Consider the following 15,988-nt stretch of genomic DNA (forward strand, 5'->3'; position numbering starts at 1 on the left):
ATGGCGGCGCTTCGGCGATTTCAGGTAGCGGACGGGGCGGGGTTGGGTGGTGAAAGAGGGGTGGGCTTATGCAAGTAGCCGCCACGGTGACGTCACCGAAGGCGCAGAATCAAAATCTCGTGCTTTAGGAATGCACACCCTTGTGTGCTATTCCTGTTCGAAAAAAGAGCAGAAGCGAAAAAACGGCGCCACTTTCAAACTCCAGCCTTTCAGGCAAGTTTCAACTGAGGTCAAACACAGATATGCATGTTTTAACAAGAGAAATTGCGATTTCCAGGTGATGACTCCTTTAAAACTAAGAATTCTATTTGAAAAATAATTATATTGCTTAGTTTATATTACTTTACTGCTGATACAGTGAATTACAGATAACATGAAACCAGGTTAATATCGTTTTTTACCGATAAATGAAGTCTCCAATTGCAAGGTATGTCATTTTATATTGCTATATGTATCAATAATTTTCTGAAAATGAATTGATTAGACCTAAGACACTTATTTGATTAATAGATTAGTTTACTGATGGCAAATTATTTGGGGACAACTTTATTAATGGAGGTTGTCAAATGTCAGGATCCTGTTTTATATCACTAAGAATTAAGTATCTTTTTTCCCCCTTTTGGACAGTTGCTCAAACACTTAGAAATTGTGACTTGTGGATATTGTATAGACTAGTTTTTTTTCAAAATTGATGATGAAAATATTTGTTAATTGCAGCCCTATTTTTGAAGAATCCTGTTATTCTATATTGCTGCTCGTTTATTTGTAACATTAATAAATATGACCTCAGAGACGGAGATATTACAGTGAGTGCCACCACATTATGAAAAATCTGACCGCCAACACATTTAGTCTCACTGTAAACATTTTCATCTTGTCCAGCCCTGAAGAAAAATGTAATGGACCAAAAACAAAAAGAAACAGACTCAAATGTGAACTGTATCTCAGTATCAGGATGATGTCCTCAATATTTTCTACTTATTTTACTTTTTTATTTGACATGATTTTGTGTCCGAAAACACACATTTGTGTTTCTGTGACTTTTATATCTTGTACCGTGACGTTTTCTCCATCTCTGCTGCCAATTCCCAGGTTTTGTGAAGTCAACGGTGCATGTGGAGAACATCCCATGGTATTTAATATTTCATTGACAGACAAACGTGGCTTCAGGTGATGGATCATACCTATAAATATTGATTACCAATCTCTAGCTTTAACCACAACTCTCTAAAAACACAGCTTAAGATTCTGATTTATTATTTACAGTTCAAACAGTTTGGCAAAAAACTCCTCACAAACATCTGGCACAGAAAATGAGCAATAAATATATTCAGATATGTATCATAAAAACAATGAGGGGACCCGGATGAATGATCAGACTTTAACAAGGTAAACGGTGTGAAGAGTGTGAGATGATCTGTGTGTCAGCTAACATCGGAGTGAAGAGACATAAATCTGACTTTACCACCTTCAATCAGACGGGGGACATTTAGTATTTACATATATACTGTATATACTTACTTAATGTCACATGTGTGATACTAATTCAGTCACTCACAGGAAATCTATGGTGAAGTCAGTGACGGTTATTTTTCTGTGATTGAAAACCGTTGATTCGTGACGCCGAGAGCTCCACCTGTCTGGCGCTCCCGAGGAAGGTAAGACAAACACCAGTGATGATTTTCAATATAGTCATAGCATCAACATCGGAAGTGACATCCCTTTGCATCCTTTTGAGACATTTAAAAGATGAAACACTCGAGTCCCTCGCAGTGCCGTGAAACGTGTGGACAAACAAGTCAAAGTTGTACGAACAGATGTTCTACCCGCTCGGAGGACTCCTCACATCAAATATTTACCAAGTCCAATGAACTCTACTATTGTGGCGCTGTCCAGGTGAACTCTGGGTGACGTGGTTCACAGATACTTGTGCTTCCCCAGCAGGCAGAGGCTGAGGCACTGCAGCAGGCCTTTCATCCACAGACAGTGGGCCAGGAACAGCACCAGCAGGCAAGCACCAGCAGAGCAGTAAACGCCGATCACCGTGCTCTCTTCTGGCAGGAAACACTTGGACAGGGCGTAGTTGCCAGGTGACACTGTCGCCTGAGAGGGGGGATAAAGGAGTCAGGGGTGATGAGGGTAAGAACCAGTGTAAAAAATTAGTACAAGTAGCTGCTTACAACCCTACGGCCACTAGGGGGCCTCCAAGTATTTAACATAACTGATTTGGTTCTTCACTGCACATTTTTATGTTACTATTTAAAGGTTTTAATCCCTGATTGTTATAGTCTCATTAACATAGTTTAATTGTGATTTATAAAACCAACTAACAGACCTTGTGGTGAGATCAGGAAAATATATTGACTCTTGCTGTTAAATGGTCCCCTATGTTTGCCAGCTAACTGTCTGTGTTTAGTACTGAACAGGTAATGTACAGTGAGTTTAACAGATTGTTTTACTGAAACCAGCAAAGCTATGAGAGCAGTGAGCGTGAACCAAAAGATGAATTATTATCAATTTTAAAACATATTTATTATAGCTGCTTTAAAAACTCAACTTGAAAATGAAAAGTGGCATATTTCTACACTCACATCCGCCATCCGTTGTTCACATCATCTCTTAACAGCAGAGGCGGTGCTTTTACTCACCATGATGAAGCTGGGGTTGTTCCGGTTCCTCCAGCTGAAGGACGGCACGCTGACTTCTGGGTACTTGTTGTCATGGAGAACCTCACATCCGCTGTGGGTGTGTCCGCTCAGGATGAGGCGGGGCTTAAACCACTGCAGCAGCTGAGGAGACAAAACCCACATCTACCTCAGAGGCTGGTTGCTGCACACTTACATCACCAGTTTCATCATCGTCGTCGTCATCATCATCTGCCGTTTCTACACAAGACTATTTCTGACAGCAGACTGTTGCACTGTATTTTAATTGGATGAAACTCCGAGAGAACCCCCCCCCCCCCCCCCCCCCCCCCCCCCCCCCCCAAACACACACACACACACACACACACACACGAAAGAGATGGTGTGATGAGACTGCAGAGTACTCACCCTCTGTGAGGCCTCCTTCGACAACACGTCATACTTCTCTCTAAACAGGAGGTGTCGCTCTTCAGGCGGTGCAGCATCCAGTCCTGTGCAGCCAGCATCACTCACTCTGTACAGAGGATAGTGCTGGAGGATGGAGAGAACAAGCTTAGAATCTCCTCTTCACTTATTTAATATTACTTTTATTCTTCATCTCAAATTAAAAAAAAAAAATGTATGTGCAGCAAAGATCCTGGGATAGTTCACTCCAAATGTCATGTAACGACAGACAGAAACTATGTTAACGCTTGCTGCTAGAAAGAATTAAATCCAATGATAAATGTGTTGAAAGTGAAAATAAATCATCACTAATCAATGTGCTGAGTTATTGTTTCAGTGATTCATCAAGGAAAATAAATGTTTCCTGGTTCAAGCTTCTCAAATGTGAGGATTTGCGAAAAAAGATAACAAAAATGTAATTTGATTTGTTATTTTATGCTCTGTTGAATTGCCTCGCTCTCACTATTTTCTGACATTTGAAACACCAAATGATCAATCAACTGAATGAAATTGTTCTCATTGTTTTAAGACAAAAACAATGGGAAGCTTCAGAGTACATCTGCATGAGTACCTGTAACATGATTGGAGGTGTGGGAGGATAGATCTGTGAGCCCTCACAGCTGTCCGCCACTCCGCTGGTTGACTGCCCGTTCTGCAGAAAGGGAGACACAGAATTTCTCAGCTGACATCATTCTTATTTCATATCTCTCCAATCGTTCTGTTTCAGGTTTTGTGCCGTTTGAGGAAGAAAGAAAAGCAGCTGGACGCCACTTCCCTACAAACAGTTTAAAAACTACTTTGCATACCAGCGTGTTTTCTCCTCTCTCGACTTGAGTCTTTCACACTACAGAGCGTGAAAATGCGTGTGAACGACTGAAATGTTCTCCTCACCTGAAGAGAACAGGTGAGGTCTCTGGAGAGTTTGATCAGCTCCTTCTCCACGGACTGGCAGATGGGGCACCCGTCGCCGTGCAGAGCCACACTGTTAACCAATAGAAAACTGAAGAGAGAGAGAAAGAGAGAGGAAATAAACAAAGATATGTTAGTTACATCATATCATAATGATCCTATTCTAGGCATTTTCAGGTAATTCAAATACCTTCACACTGAATATAGTGTGGAGGACCAGCATGGCTGCTCTGATCTCTTTGGGTTTTGAGTTCAAGTAGCTTTTTTTTGAGTAAATCAGTCATTTTACTTATACTTAAGTAAGTTTTAACAGAATTAAAGTAATTCATTTGTACACCCAGCCCTTAAAGAAACTGAAACTCACTTGACCAGACGACACGCAAACGCATCAATCAAAAACCGACCAATCAGATGTAAAGGTCACGCACCGCGGAGAAACAGCGGTGAATGCCGGTTATAATGTCAGGGTCTCCCCTAAAGGAGAACCAGCCTGCCGGACCGTAGTGAACCATTGACGGGGTAGAAGAGGAAACACCACCAGAAGAGAAACTGATATTAGGGTCAATTCTTTCGGACATATATAAAGACAGAAACGTGTAAACTTTGCCTCCTGCTTTATGGACGTCGCTGCATCGAACTTGGGGAAACGCGCAAAGGTAAGACGTCTTTTAGCAGCATTAGCCGCTAACGTTAGCTAAAACATGAAGAGGCTGGTGCAATGGCTAACACCAAGATGTGTGGGACACGTAATGTTTTAAAATGTTTAATTAGTTACGTTATCTGTTAAGTGGGGCAGTTTGTTTTTCTACGAAAATTACACAGCGACAAGAAAGAGTCGTTAAATAGTTAGCTTTCTTCACAGCCACCAGACTCCATTAGAAAAACGGTAATTTTAGCCGTCTGAATCACCGGTTTTACACAACATGAATGATCCCATCGACCTAGAAACACATTTTTAATCATATTTTACTTTTAACTCAGTTAATGTGTTTATATTATATTCCTCAACCCCCCCTATATATTCTATATATAAATATCCAATCAATTTTCTTTGACTTTGAGGACTCAAATAGCAACCTAAAATGACTTGATAAGAAGCTTTCTGTTCATCAGCACACAATGTGAAAAGAGGAATGTTATTTGTGCCTATTAGCAGATATTTAGGTTCTCTGGAACAGGTTACGTCCTGATGTCCTGTTTTAAAGGACTTTTTGTGTCAGAGGCTGACTCTGGGGGATTAAACCTGTGACCTTTCTCCCGAGTCGCCACGTGTGTTGCATCCTCCCGTTACTCACTTGACTCCTTTTTTGGTGACGATCCTGGTGGAGGAAGCGTTGAAGACCTTCTCGAAGCGCTGAAGCTTGAACCAGTCCATCCTGCGGGCGGACGGAAAACGCACTCATCACACTGCAACAAAAATAACCAACCTGCCACTCAGTCTGTCACGTCTGTCTGTCATAGGCTGTTACATAAGGGCTATCTCCCTTCCTGCTGCACATGTAAGCCGCTGTGTGTAATCTCAGATTTTTTTTTTTTTTTAATCAAACGGGCATCAAATAGTGAACTGTAGGATGATTTCATGCATCTTGTTGCGTTTGCTTTCACTGCTTCCTCCCCTGAGATATTAAGAACAAGAGTTCAAAACAAAACAAAAAAAAGAGTCACGTGCACAATAAATGCAACATCTCTGCAATAAAATGCAATCCATTACAAACAGGCAGGCTCAAAAATAAACATGATGTTGAATCAGGACCTCTGTGAGACGAGTAATGCATTAGATTGTGAATCTCCGGTCTACAGTGGTTATTTCCACTGGACTGGAGTCTTTCGTCTTTTGATTTGTTGACAACATCATAAAAACAAGACATCAGACATGACCTCACTGCCTGCTTTGACTGTGTCCAACCCTTGTACAGAACATCTCAATAAAATTTGCCCTAATAGGCTCATAATCAAATATTTCCTCTAAAGGTTGTGCAACCTGGGCAAAGTCCTTTTTTTATTTATTTACTGGCTCTGTCCACTGACCGTATTCACTAGTTATAAAAACTTTGATAGTCAAAGTCTGTTAACAAATGTATGTGCAATTGAATGATAACACTAAAACATCATACTGAGGTATTCTAAGGTCTGACAAGTGACGCATTGTGAACTCAAAGTCCTCATTTCATTGAACAAACACACACACACACACACACACAGCTTTATCGGCGGTAACCTGAACCTGATCGGGCAGTATAAGGACTACAGGTTGAGCAATTAAAAACAGTCACGCTGTTAAGCCGGTCCTTACTCATAATGGAAACCGATGTCGTGATTGCCAACCAGCACAACCAGTTCGGTGTCAGTGGAGTGTCTGAACATCCTGTGGAAGCGGCGCACGTCGTCCTCCCAGTGCTGCCGAGAGAGAGAGAGAGAAAACAACACAAACTCAGAGCTGAGGCAGGTTTCAATGCAGGGCCTTTAATAAGACTAAACTACCCTGGGAAGCCCGTGAGAGTTAATGGGATCTCAGAGGGTCACCCAGCAGCCCCCATGGGTGGCTCAATGTGCCTGTTGGCTTTGATTCAGACTCCAAATTCAATTTTGCACCTGCAGGGGTTGAAGCTGCACACAGGAAGCCTTGAATTACAACAGCGCTGTGCCCTGACGTGATGTTTTTCATACGGATGCGTCTCTAAATGACTCCCTCATGCTACTTCTAATTAAAACTGATTGCGCAAATGACAGCCATTTGCTGGTTTTCAGTTATAAAAAAATATGCTAATGTTCCATGTTTTATATCATTTTTAATTAAAACGAATTATTAGTTGCAACACTACTTTGTGTTATTATTTCTCCTGCAAATGCAAAGCTTTGAATTATCCAAGGAGAAGACTGTTTCATTTCCTGTGTTCTATATGTGTTTTGGAGCGTTATTAACGTTAAAGTCTAAACATTTTTCACTATTTTATGACGTATAGACCTCATGGGTCATTAATCATTTAACCAGGAAAACAACTGACAGATTAATCAACAACGAAGATAATAATCAGTGCAGGCTATAATTAATACATAATGAAAACATCACTAGCTGCAGACACACTTCCAGTATTTTTCTCTGCAGATCCAAAACTCGAGTCCTGCCTCTTTCGCAAAGCATTCTACAAAATACAGAAGAGAAAGCAGCCAAGTGTGGAAATGAACGAGGAAGCTGACGGGAGGAACAACAGTGGATTCGTGGAGATTTTACAGTCTGCAAGCTCGATTTCCTGTTTTAATGAGGCTTTCCTCGGCGCTGCACTCGCTCAACACTTGATCTTTCTTCAATCTGACTTGACAGATCTCATTTAACGATCCAGTAATAGACAGTGTGAGAATTCCCTGGGGATTTCCCCCCCTTCTTCCTAAATCAGGATGGATGTACCATGGAGGGCTGAGAGGCTGCAGATGTGCTGTTGCTGCTGTTTTGTGTTTTCTTCAAAAAAAAAAAAAAAAAAAAACCTGCAGCCTCTCAGGCCTGGATGGTACAATATGATGATGATGATGGTGACCGACAAAGCAATCAGGGAAATCCGAGCTTTACCTTTTGCGAGCTCCACTTGCCTTCGTCGAAGATGTCCCCGAGAATAAACACTATTTCGGGCCTGAGCAGCCACAGAGCGGTCTGGAAAGCCCTCTCCATCTGCCATTCTCTGTGCGTTTGGAGACAACAAGTAAGCGTTAATTGTTGTTGTTTACACTCCCGCAGAGCCCGGAGCATAGCCGGATGGACAGAGGAAGGGTGATGGATTTGTTTAAAAAAAATATAAAAAATGACATTACCTCCTCAGCTTGTCGAACCAATGTCCTCCGACGGCTCCGAGGAGGTGGGTATCCGACAGCACCATAGCGCGGACCGTGGAGTCCATCGGCCGGCCGTCGATGCCCTCTCCGCCCCGTGCATGGCTGATCTTCGGCCAGGCGCACTTGAGGATGGTCGGGAAGTAGATGAGATACTCGCAGAAGAAGAACGCGCCGCAGACCAGGAGAATCAGCACCACCGCAGCCAACCATCTGACGCTAAACCTCGGCATTTCTTTGTTATTCGGCGTTTGGGAAGCCCTGAACTGGCGCACTGGCGGTGATGGAGCGGTCCATGAGGCATCTTCCCCTCTTCCAGATCCGACCGTTTAGCTCTCCAGCCGTGTGATGCTCATGGCAAGTTGCTCTGAGGCTCCGCCGGATACGAAGCAGGAGCTCCGCGTCGAGTCCCGGTGATTCAAAATATCAGATCAAAAGTTAAAAACGTCCTCCGCTCGCCAAAAGAACTGCCGCTGTTTCGCAACCAAATCGCCTCTCGGCTTTTAACTGTCAAGCTAGAAACAACACTTCCGGTGACCGCATTTCAAAATAAAACTAAACCAAATCGTTTACAATAAGGATCACATGTATTGGTAAGATTGACTTTTTTGAGCAGTGATGCAAGAAGTATTCGCATATATGTTACCTAAAGGGAGCAACACAACAGTGTAAAACATTGGTGATCTAAGTACGTTTTTTAAAGGCACACGTTTAGTAATTCTTTTATCACTAGATGGGGCACATTTAATAGGCTATAAAACTACTGACGACTATAAGAGCAAGGTGTAAAGCATTTTAAAATAATCAAAACCGCAAAAATACTATTCATTATGCAGAATGGCACGTTAATAATATATTTCAGAGTAACATAAATATACAGCTGGTAGCTGATTTGAGCTACTTTATATACTGGTAGCTTAATTCACAATAAAACATCATAAGTCATCATCTGATTTATAATATGTTAATGATAATCTGACTGCAAAGGAAATTGTGTTGTAAATATATAAAAGTAATGGAGAGTGTAGTGGTCTAATAAAATAGCCTAATAATAGCTTTATAATAGCAAACTGTAGTGAACAAGTATAAAATAACCTAAAATGGGACAAGTGGCCTTCCTCAAAAACACACTGGTTGTGGTTAATAAAATACATCTTTATGTCTTTCTTTTTGACCTGCTTGCATTAACAGTCTTTTTAGAAACCTCACAAATACGTCATTTACTCATGTAAATCTTTTTTTAACCAGACCTTTCAGTTATATCTCTTTCTATTTAGATATTGCTCTCACTTATTATCACTTTTCTTCCTATTTTTTTCAAACCTGGCAAATTTGACCAACTTTAAGAGCAAAATTGGGCAACTTCCGGTTTGTCTCTTGCTAACAACTGCTAGCTTGACTGTGTGTCTGCAGAGCTGGAGGATCGTTTGAATGAGGGATTAGGAAACCACTTAAATTAAAAGGTATTACAAAGCCATGTTTACAAAAAAATAAAACTATTGATAAATATGATCAGTGGTAAGAAAATATGGCGTGTGTCCACACAAGCACACACATACTAATAGATGAGAAGGAGCCAACAACTATAGGACAAACGAGATTAAGTGATTAAGAGCAGAAATCTAATTAGCAGGAACCTGCCTGTGTGTGCATCGGTGAAACTAGCAGCAGAGATGAGTTTGATCCACACAGGAAACGAAACCATTCTGTGCGCGGCCTTCGGGTACCTGCTCAACCAGTTGGTTTGCATTGATGACTCATGCATGTTTGCGGCTATGATCTTCACATACATGCAAAGAGGAGGCCTGTGACATGTGTTCCAGCCACAGAAACCGATGTTTAGTGCGAGATTTGGAAATACAAAGCTGCAGAAGTGAAAGTGGAGCACTGCAACAGCACATGGGGGAGGGGGGGCTGACTGATGTATGATTACAGGGAGAAGCAGCTCAGTTTTCAAACTTATGGCTCATTCGGACAGTCAACAAACATTTTTTATCTCCAGACCCTCCCCCCCAAAAAAAAGAAAAGAAAAAAGGGTGTGGAGGCTCAAAGCTCTCTTCCCCTCCAGATGTTCAGCTTGGCTATGCTCCACTCACTTAACAGCTGGAAGAATAAAGGAGGAAGCACAGAGAAAGTCACTTATAGCAACAAACCCCACCCAATGAGTCAAATTTCAAATTTGGAGTGAATCTCCTTTGAAACAAGTCAAGAAAAACACTTTCACACTCTTTTATTTTGCAAATCCTTCTGTCATTCACAGTCAGTCTTTTATATACTAATGGGGAGGTCTCAGTTTGAAATTTGTGGGGGCTCATTAACCTAAGAAGAGGTTAAATCTAGTTGACAAATGGCAGGTTTTAGGCTAATTTCACTTTTGTAGACTAGTATTCAGTATTTCTTCGATTAATCATTTAGTTCTTTCTGTAGGGAACTAAAAAGGTTGTTCTCACACACATGGACACAAATAGTGCATATAGCACTATTGACATGTTTTTTAAAATATGCTAGCTCTGTGGCAAAGAAAAATAAGATATATCAGGATCCATAAAAGACACTTTAATCAGGTAATTATTGACAAAAAATATCCCATCACCAGCCTTAAGCAACATTTAGATCTTCATGTCAGAACATAAAAGTTGCATGCAATATAATTAAACAGCCGAGTCTTAAAATAATGGAATCAGTCTTGAAAATAAGTCTCCCTTACATTGCCAAAGAAAGGGCACGACCTCTAGTATCTGCTGGTTCTCCTTAGAAGCTGTTTGTGCAATGTTATGCAGCGCAAAAGTAAAAACTTAAATGTTGCCCCCCCCCCCCCCCCCCCCTTTCCTGAGATCTGCCATCTATAAATGTGAGACTCGGCTCACCGGCCATTTAAAGGAATTCATGGTTTCTTTTGGAGAATGAGCTATTTGAAGCTTAAAATGTAATTTGTGAGCAGGTCATCCATTTCACTTCCAGGCTTTGCAGGGCAGAATAAATTACATGTTATTATATAATAATAAGGTTTCCCATGTGTGTTTCTAAGAATTCTGGAATAAAAATGCTTTAATTACAGGCTAAACCCATGGCTAATCGTTCCTCCTTTGACTTAAAGGAATAGGAATAGAATTTAGGGAGATCACTGGCTTTCTTGCTGAGAAGACTGATACCACTCCGTACGGTATGCTTGAGCCAGCAACTGATTATCTTAGCGTAGACTAAAGACTGGAAACAGTGGGAAACGTCCAAAGGAAACTAAATCCTATCAACTTCACCAAGAAACACTGTTTCTAATATGTCAACAATGCACAGTTACAATAAGACATGTTGTGTTTTTACTAGGAGTTTTTTGCCAAAACTGTTTCATGGCCTGAGACTCCAGGAAGTTAATACTCCTGGCCAAGAAATATTTTGGCTAAAAAAGCCCCAATATAACGCAAATAACTGTCATTTTCAACAAGAAAACAACTTCATTTGCTGAAATTATTCCTTTAACTTTCCAAATGACCAAATTGCGTTTTTGTAAATGTACAGAGCCCCAGCAAAACAAGTCTTTCTATCAGTTTAATTACACATCTATGTTACAATAGGGTCTCCATATGCACAGTGTTTCTCAATACCCAGGTTGAACCAGTTGCCTTTTCCTTCTTTGTAGGCACTGGTGACTATTCTTGCCCAGCCGTGCTCTCCCTGAAAACAAAACAGAAATAAACATTATTTTTAATCTGCAAACAGGAAACACTAATTCAGTGAACAATACTGTTTTACTTTTAAAACCTCTGGCTGCCAGCTAAATGGCAAAAAGTGAATTCATGGCTTCAGTAGCGAGGTGTGCATGTTTTAGCTCCAGAGCTGTTTCCTGTCTTAATGTGCAGGCAGTGTGTGCAGAGAGAGAGATAAAGAGAGAGACCAACCCAAAACTCTCCCCAGGAGTTCCTGACTATCCAGTACTCGGACCCATCCTCTGCCACGCCCCAACCCGCCACAGAGATAATGTGATTTGGCAAAGACAGGGGGTGAAACTCTGAGAAGATCCCTCCAGCGTATTCCTCCAAGCCCTCGGTGGCCATCAGGGCACAACTGAAAGACAAAGTGGAGAGGTTCTGAAATATCTCTTCTTTTTTTTAATTTTCCCATGATTTTGACCACTGAAATGTGATGATTAGTCATGAAAAGAGCATTTCAAATCAAAAACGGGTCAAGGCAGTGCATATGGCTTGCAGAAGCAGGAACAATTGTACGTGTAATTTCAATGTGTCTCAGGCAGTGTGGGAACTCGGAGTCCTCGGTGTCACATACAGTTTTCACCTCTGAATCTGCAGAGTTGTTCTTGTTGTTTCCCTCCGTAGGGTTTTGTATCGATATAATATGTGTATAATTCTAATTTTTTTTCTCACTATCACACTCCTCTTAACCCCTTAATTTCAAATGACAACTCATGAAAAAGCTTTAACTTAATCTGCTGGTATTAATGCTATAAATCAATACTTTTATGAGTGAAATAAAATGACACTCATGCTCCTACATTTCTCGAGGTTTTAAGATTTTTTTAAATATGTATCGACTCATAAAAATGTCACCGTAAAGAATGGCTGTGTGAAAGGTTCAGGCTGAATCTCTTCACACAGAGACTGTAGGTGGATAATAATGAAATGACTGGGCGTATGACTTACTCTACCTGATGGGCCCGTTGGTGTAAATTTCAGCTTTTATCGCGTCTCTTCCAGAAACTTCTCCGTAGTCGCCCACTTTCCACATCGTGTAGTTCTTCACGACAGCACACGATTCGAAGAAGGAGCAGGTGCCACACTGGTTGAACTGCTCACACTCTAAATTGACATAAACATAAATTACATAAATCGATTATTTACGAGATTTGGACGGCAGTGCAGTTTACGTTTTAACAAATCTTCTCTAGACTTGATCCAAAAATCTGCAGACACAAAACCATTACACCCGACTGTTGGACTCCTGAATACAATATTGTGGATATATGCTGCTATAACAACCTCCACTCCTCTGGAAAGACTTCCTTCCACATTGTGGAACATGACTGCAGGGATTTGCTTTCAATTAGCGACAACACTTTGTGACATCTAACATTTATAGCTGGGGAAAAGACCTGGCTCGCAGTCGGCGTTCCACTTCATCCTAAATGTGTTGGATGGGTTGGAGGTTCCGAGAACAAACTATTTCTTTATGGAGCTTTGTGCACAGGGGTGTTGTTAGGTTGGAACAGCAAATACTTCCCCAAACTATTGGAAGTACACTTTGGTTTAAAACATCATTGTATGCCGTTACATTTCCTTTGCTGTAACTTAAAAAGGAAGATAGAAACTGCATATATTTATACTTTGGTTTTTGGCTTGGTAGTTGTTGCAGGTTTCATCAGGAATGCCCGTCTTGTGTGCATAGGCATAGACCCTCAGGTGGTCTCCTCCGTAACAAGAGCCCGCCCCCCCACAGTCGATCACGTTCTGGACTGACAGGTAGGCCGACGGCCACACTCCTCCACGCTTGATGTTGATACGGTCTTGGACAGAAAGTATGACAATAACAAATGTTAAAATGTTACTCAGGGGATCAACGTCTTCTCTCTTCACTTGCCAGCCTGTAAGGTGATTAAAAAATCACCTTAATGTGATACTATGTCGTCCATAAGAAGGCTCTATATAGCGTCAAATAATATACATTTACATCCATCCCTCTATTCTCATCTTGTTCCCTCCCTCCTCCATCGCCCCCCATGGTTACCAGCTAGTGCACTGGTGGCTCCCATGGCCCAGCAGGACCCACAGTACTGGGGGATGTGCTGATTCCGTGTGACGCTCACATAATTCTTCCCCTTGATGTTCCTCCAGTCCCAGGAGGGAGGGAGGTCCGACGCCTTCACATAGTCACGTGGGTGCTTGTGTGTCCTACAGTAAATACAAAGATGATATCTAGAATCTTATGAGAACAAAAAAAGAACCATAGTAATGCCATTGTTCATATAGAAACATAGAGTATGTGTGATGCTGTGTATGAACACATAATATCACAGAAGTGTCTGTGATGACTAGCTTTGCTAGTGAACCTTTGTTTACAGAGGAACCTTTTGGGTTTGTAATAGCTCGTCCCTAAATAAATAATAAATAAATAAAAAAAACTAGCTCCAATATTTCCTAGTTAATATTGGGTACTTTATGAACTACCGGGTAGCAATATTCATCGCACTTGAATTTATATTTGGCACTGATAATTTGACTATGAAGAGTTACTGTTGTAAAGTAACTCGTCTAGTTAGCTTCGTGCTACGTTTATATAAACTACTGAATACTAGCAATATTAGCCCGGGAACACTTTAGGATTATCAGACGCTACTTGCAGATGTGTATAAAGACGTAGAGTAACGTTTGCTGACGTAATCGCTACTATATCACTAGTACTAGAGTACGGTAACGTTGCTCTGCTGAAATGTAACGTTGGCGTCGTTCCCTCACCGAGGAACGAGGAGGTAAAACGAGTAAACACTAAACCGTATCAATAATGTACATTTCTCTCCTCGCTTACTTGACAGAGTCCGGTCTGTTGTCTCTGATGGGTTTGTAACAAGGCTCGGATAAAAGTCTGGAGGCGCCGATATGCGAAGAGAATGATGCTAAACAGAATAATAGCGGTATGTTTACTATTAAAGACGCCATGTTGGAACTCCTTCTTCTCTTGCCTCCGTGTGACGTACACACAGCGCCCCCTGCCGGCCCCTGTGACAGCTTCGCTGAACTGCATCACACAGGCTCAATACTATTTTTGAATACGGAGTATTATTTAGGAGTAAATGTAACAATACTCTTATGTAAAAATATGTAGGTATACAAATTTTACTGTAGTTTGAATTCTGTCTAAATTAGGAGCATACTTTGTGGATATACATTTATCTAACTGATCAGAAGATCAGATCAAATGGAAAAGGTGGATTGGAATCAAGTTTTTTTTTGTTTGTTTTTTTTGTTTGTTATAGATGCCTGCTGGTACTTTAAGTATTTCTCTGCACTACCTCTACATTTTAGAGGAACATGTTTCAATACAGTCCAAAGTTTGCGGATAACATTCAAAATAAATCCCTTGTACAATATGAATTAGGCCTACCTCCAAATACTTTATATTGTTATTATATTGTATTAAAAGATACTTGGGTGTTCAAACAAAGGAATTGGCATTGTTCAACATCAAATCTGGAAAATGTCTAGATAATAAGGTAGAAATGAGTGAATTGTTTTCCTTTGACAGCACTTATATTTCCAATACTTTCATTGATGATTTTAATGTTTGTGTTTTTAGTTCCTTTTTGACAGACTCCTTTTTTTTGCTTTTCACCATTGATCGATATATGTGGTCCAACAACACAGGTGTTGGAGCAGTGCAGGGTCAGCAGGAAACTTTTTAATGACCTACTCAGTTCCCGGTTTCAATCACATTACACCTAATGCAGCGTCTGATGATTGGTTGGGGTTTTCAAGGATGATACGCTGCTCTTAACAAGATTATATCACACGCTGAGCCTCAACTTCAATCACGGTCTGTTCTTGTAAGGAGGAAGCATTATTGTTTGTGCTTTTTAATGATTAAACCTAGAATCAGATTAGACAGGCATTAGGCACCTTAATGAACTCTCAGCAGCAGCACGAGATAAATCGCTCATCTACGCGTGATTCGTTTTCAAATGATGATGCTAATGCTGAGCAGCTTGTGTAAAAGCTGTCTAGTCGTGAAAGGAAAGGACGTTCATGTGACGATCTGTGTGAAGATGGGCTCTTAAAATGAGTTGGATGCTTTCTGCTGGGGCCCCAAAAAAGTTGGATCTCTATGAAGGCAAACGGCAAAACCCAATTAAAAATGTTGATCTAGTTAAAAAATAATGTTCTCCTTAAAACCTGAGTGCATACCTCACCCTGCAAAAATGTACACATTTCCTATAACATTTTACATTTGTGGGGCTTTAATTCCATTATATAACTGCATATTATTTTACACATACAGTAAGATCAGTTAATAAAATATGTTTTTTTTTTTTTACCAGCTACACTGTTAAAATGCTGTTTGAAAATCAGTGCAACAATAATTCAGTCGTGTAACATGTAATAGTTCTTTATTTATTTGTTTTATTTATTTTTGGACCTTTTAGTTCAAACCAAGCACTTTTCAAA

The 15,988-nt window shown here is 40.7% G+C and overlaps 2 protein-coding genes across 3 annotated transcripts; both read right to left on the reverse strand.

Annotated features, from left to right (window-relative positions):
- Positions 1-1,237: 1,237 nt before the first annotated feature.
- Positions 1,238-8,309, reverse strand: mppe1 (metallophosphoesterase 1). 2 transcript variants are annotated; one of them, XM_084008405.1, is made up of 9 exons: positions 7,803-8,309; positions 7,564-7,672; positions 6,292-6,395; positions 5,294-5,374; positions 3,981-4,089; positions 3,661-3,741; positions 3,054-3,176; positions 2,649-2,789; positions 1,238-2,103 (listed from the first exon to the last, which is right to left on the reverse strand). In XM_084008405.1, the coding sequence occupies exons 1-9, from the start codon at positions 8,051-8,053 to the stop codon at positions 1,918-1,920; spliced, it is 1,185 nt and encodes a 394-aa protein (XP_083864531.1). In that variant the 5' UTR covers positions 8,054-8,309; the 3' UTR covers positions 1,238-1,917. The 2 variants fall into 2 exon arrangements, with proteins under 2 accessions (XP_083864531.1, XP_083864532.1); XM_084008406.1 differs by having other exon boundaries at positions 3,661-3,732; positions 7,803-8,308.
- A 2,403-nt stretch (positions 8,310-10,712) lies between these two features.
- LOC311012495 (cathepsin Z) lies at positions 10,713-14,521 on the reverse strand. The gene is made up of 6 exons (XM_084007955.1): positions 14,355-14,521; positions 13,557-13,720; positions 13,156-13,335; positions 12,481-12,631; positions 11,717-11,882; positions 10,713-11,492 (listed from the first exon to the last, which is right to left on the reverse strand). The coding sequence occupies exons 1-6, from the start codon at positions 14,483-14,485 to the stop codon at positions 11,379-11,381; spliced, it is 906 nt and encodes a 301-aa protein (XP_083864081.1). The 5' UTR covers positions 14,486-14,521; the 3' UTR covers positions 10,713-11,378.
- Between the last annotated feature and the right edge of the window lie 1,467 nt (positions 14,522-15,988).

The sequence above is a fragment of the Eutrigla gurnardus genome (genome assembly GCF_963514095.1).
Source record: "Eutrigla gurnardus genome assembly, chromosome: 4".
Classification (NCBI taxonomy): Eukaryota; Metazoa; Chordata; class Actinopteri; order Perciformes; family Triglidae; genus Eutrigla; species Eutrigla gurnardus.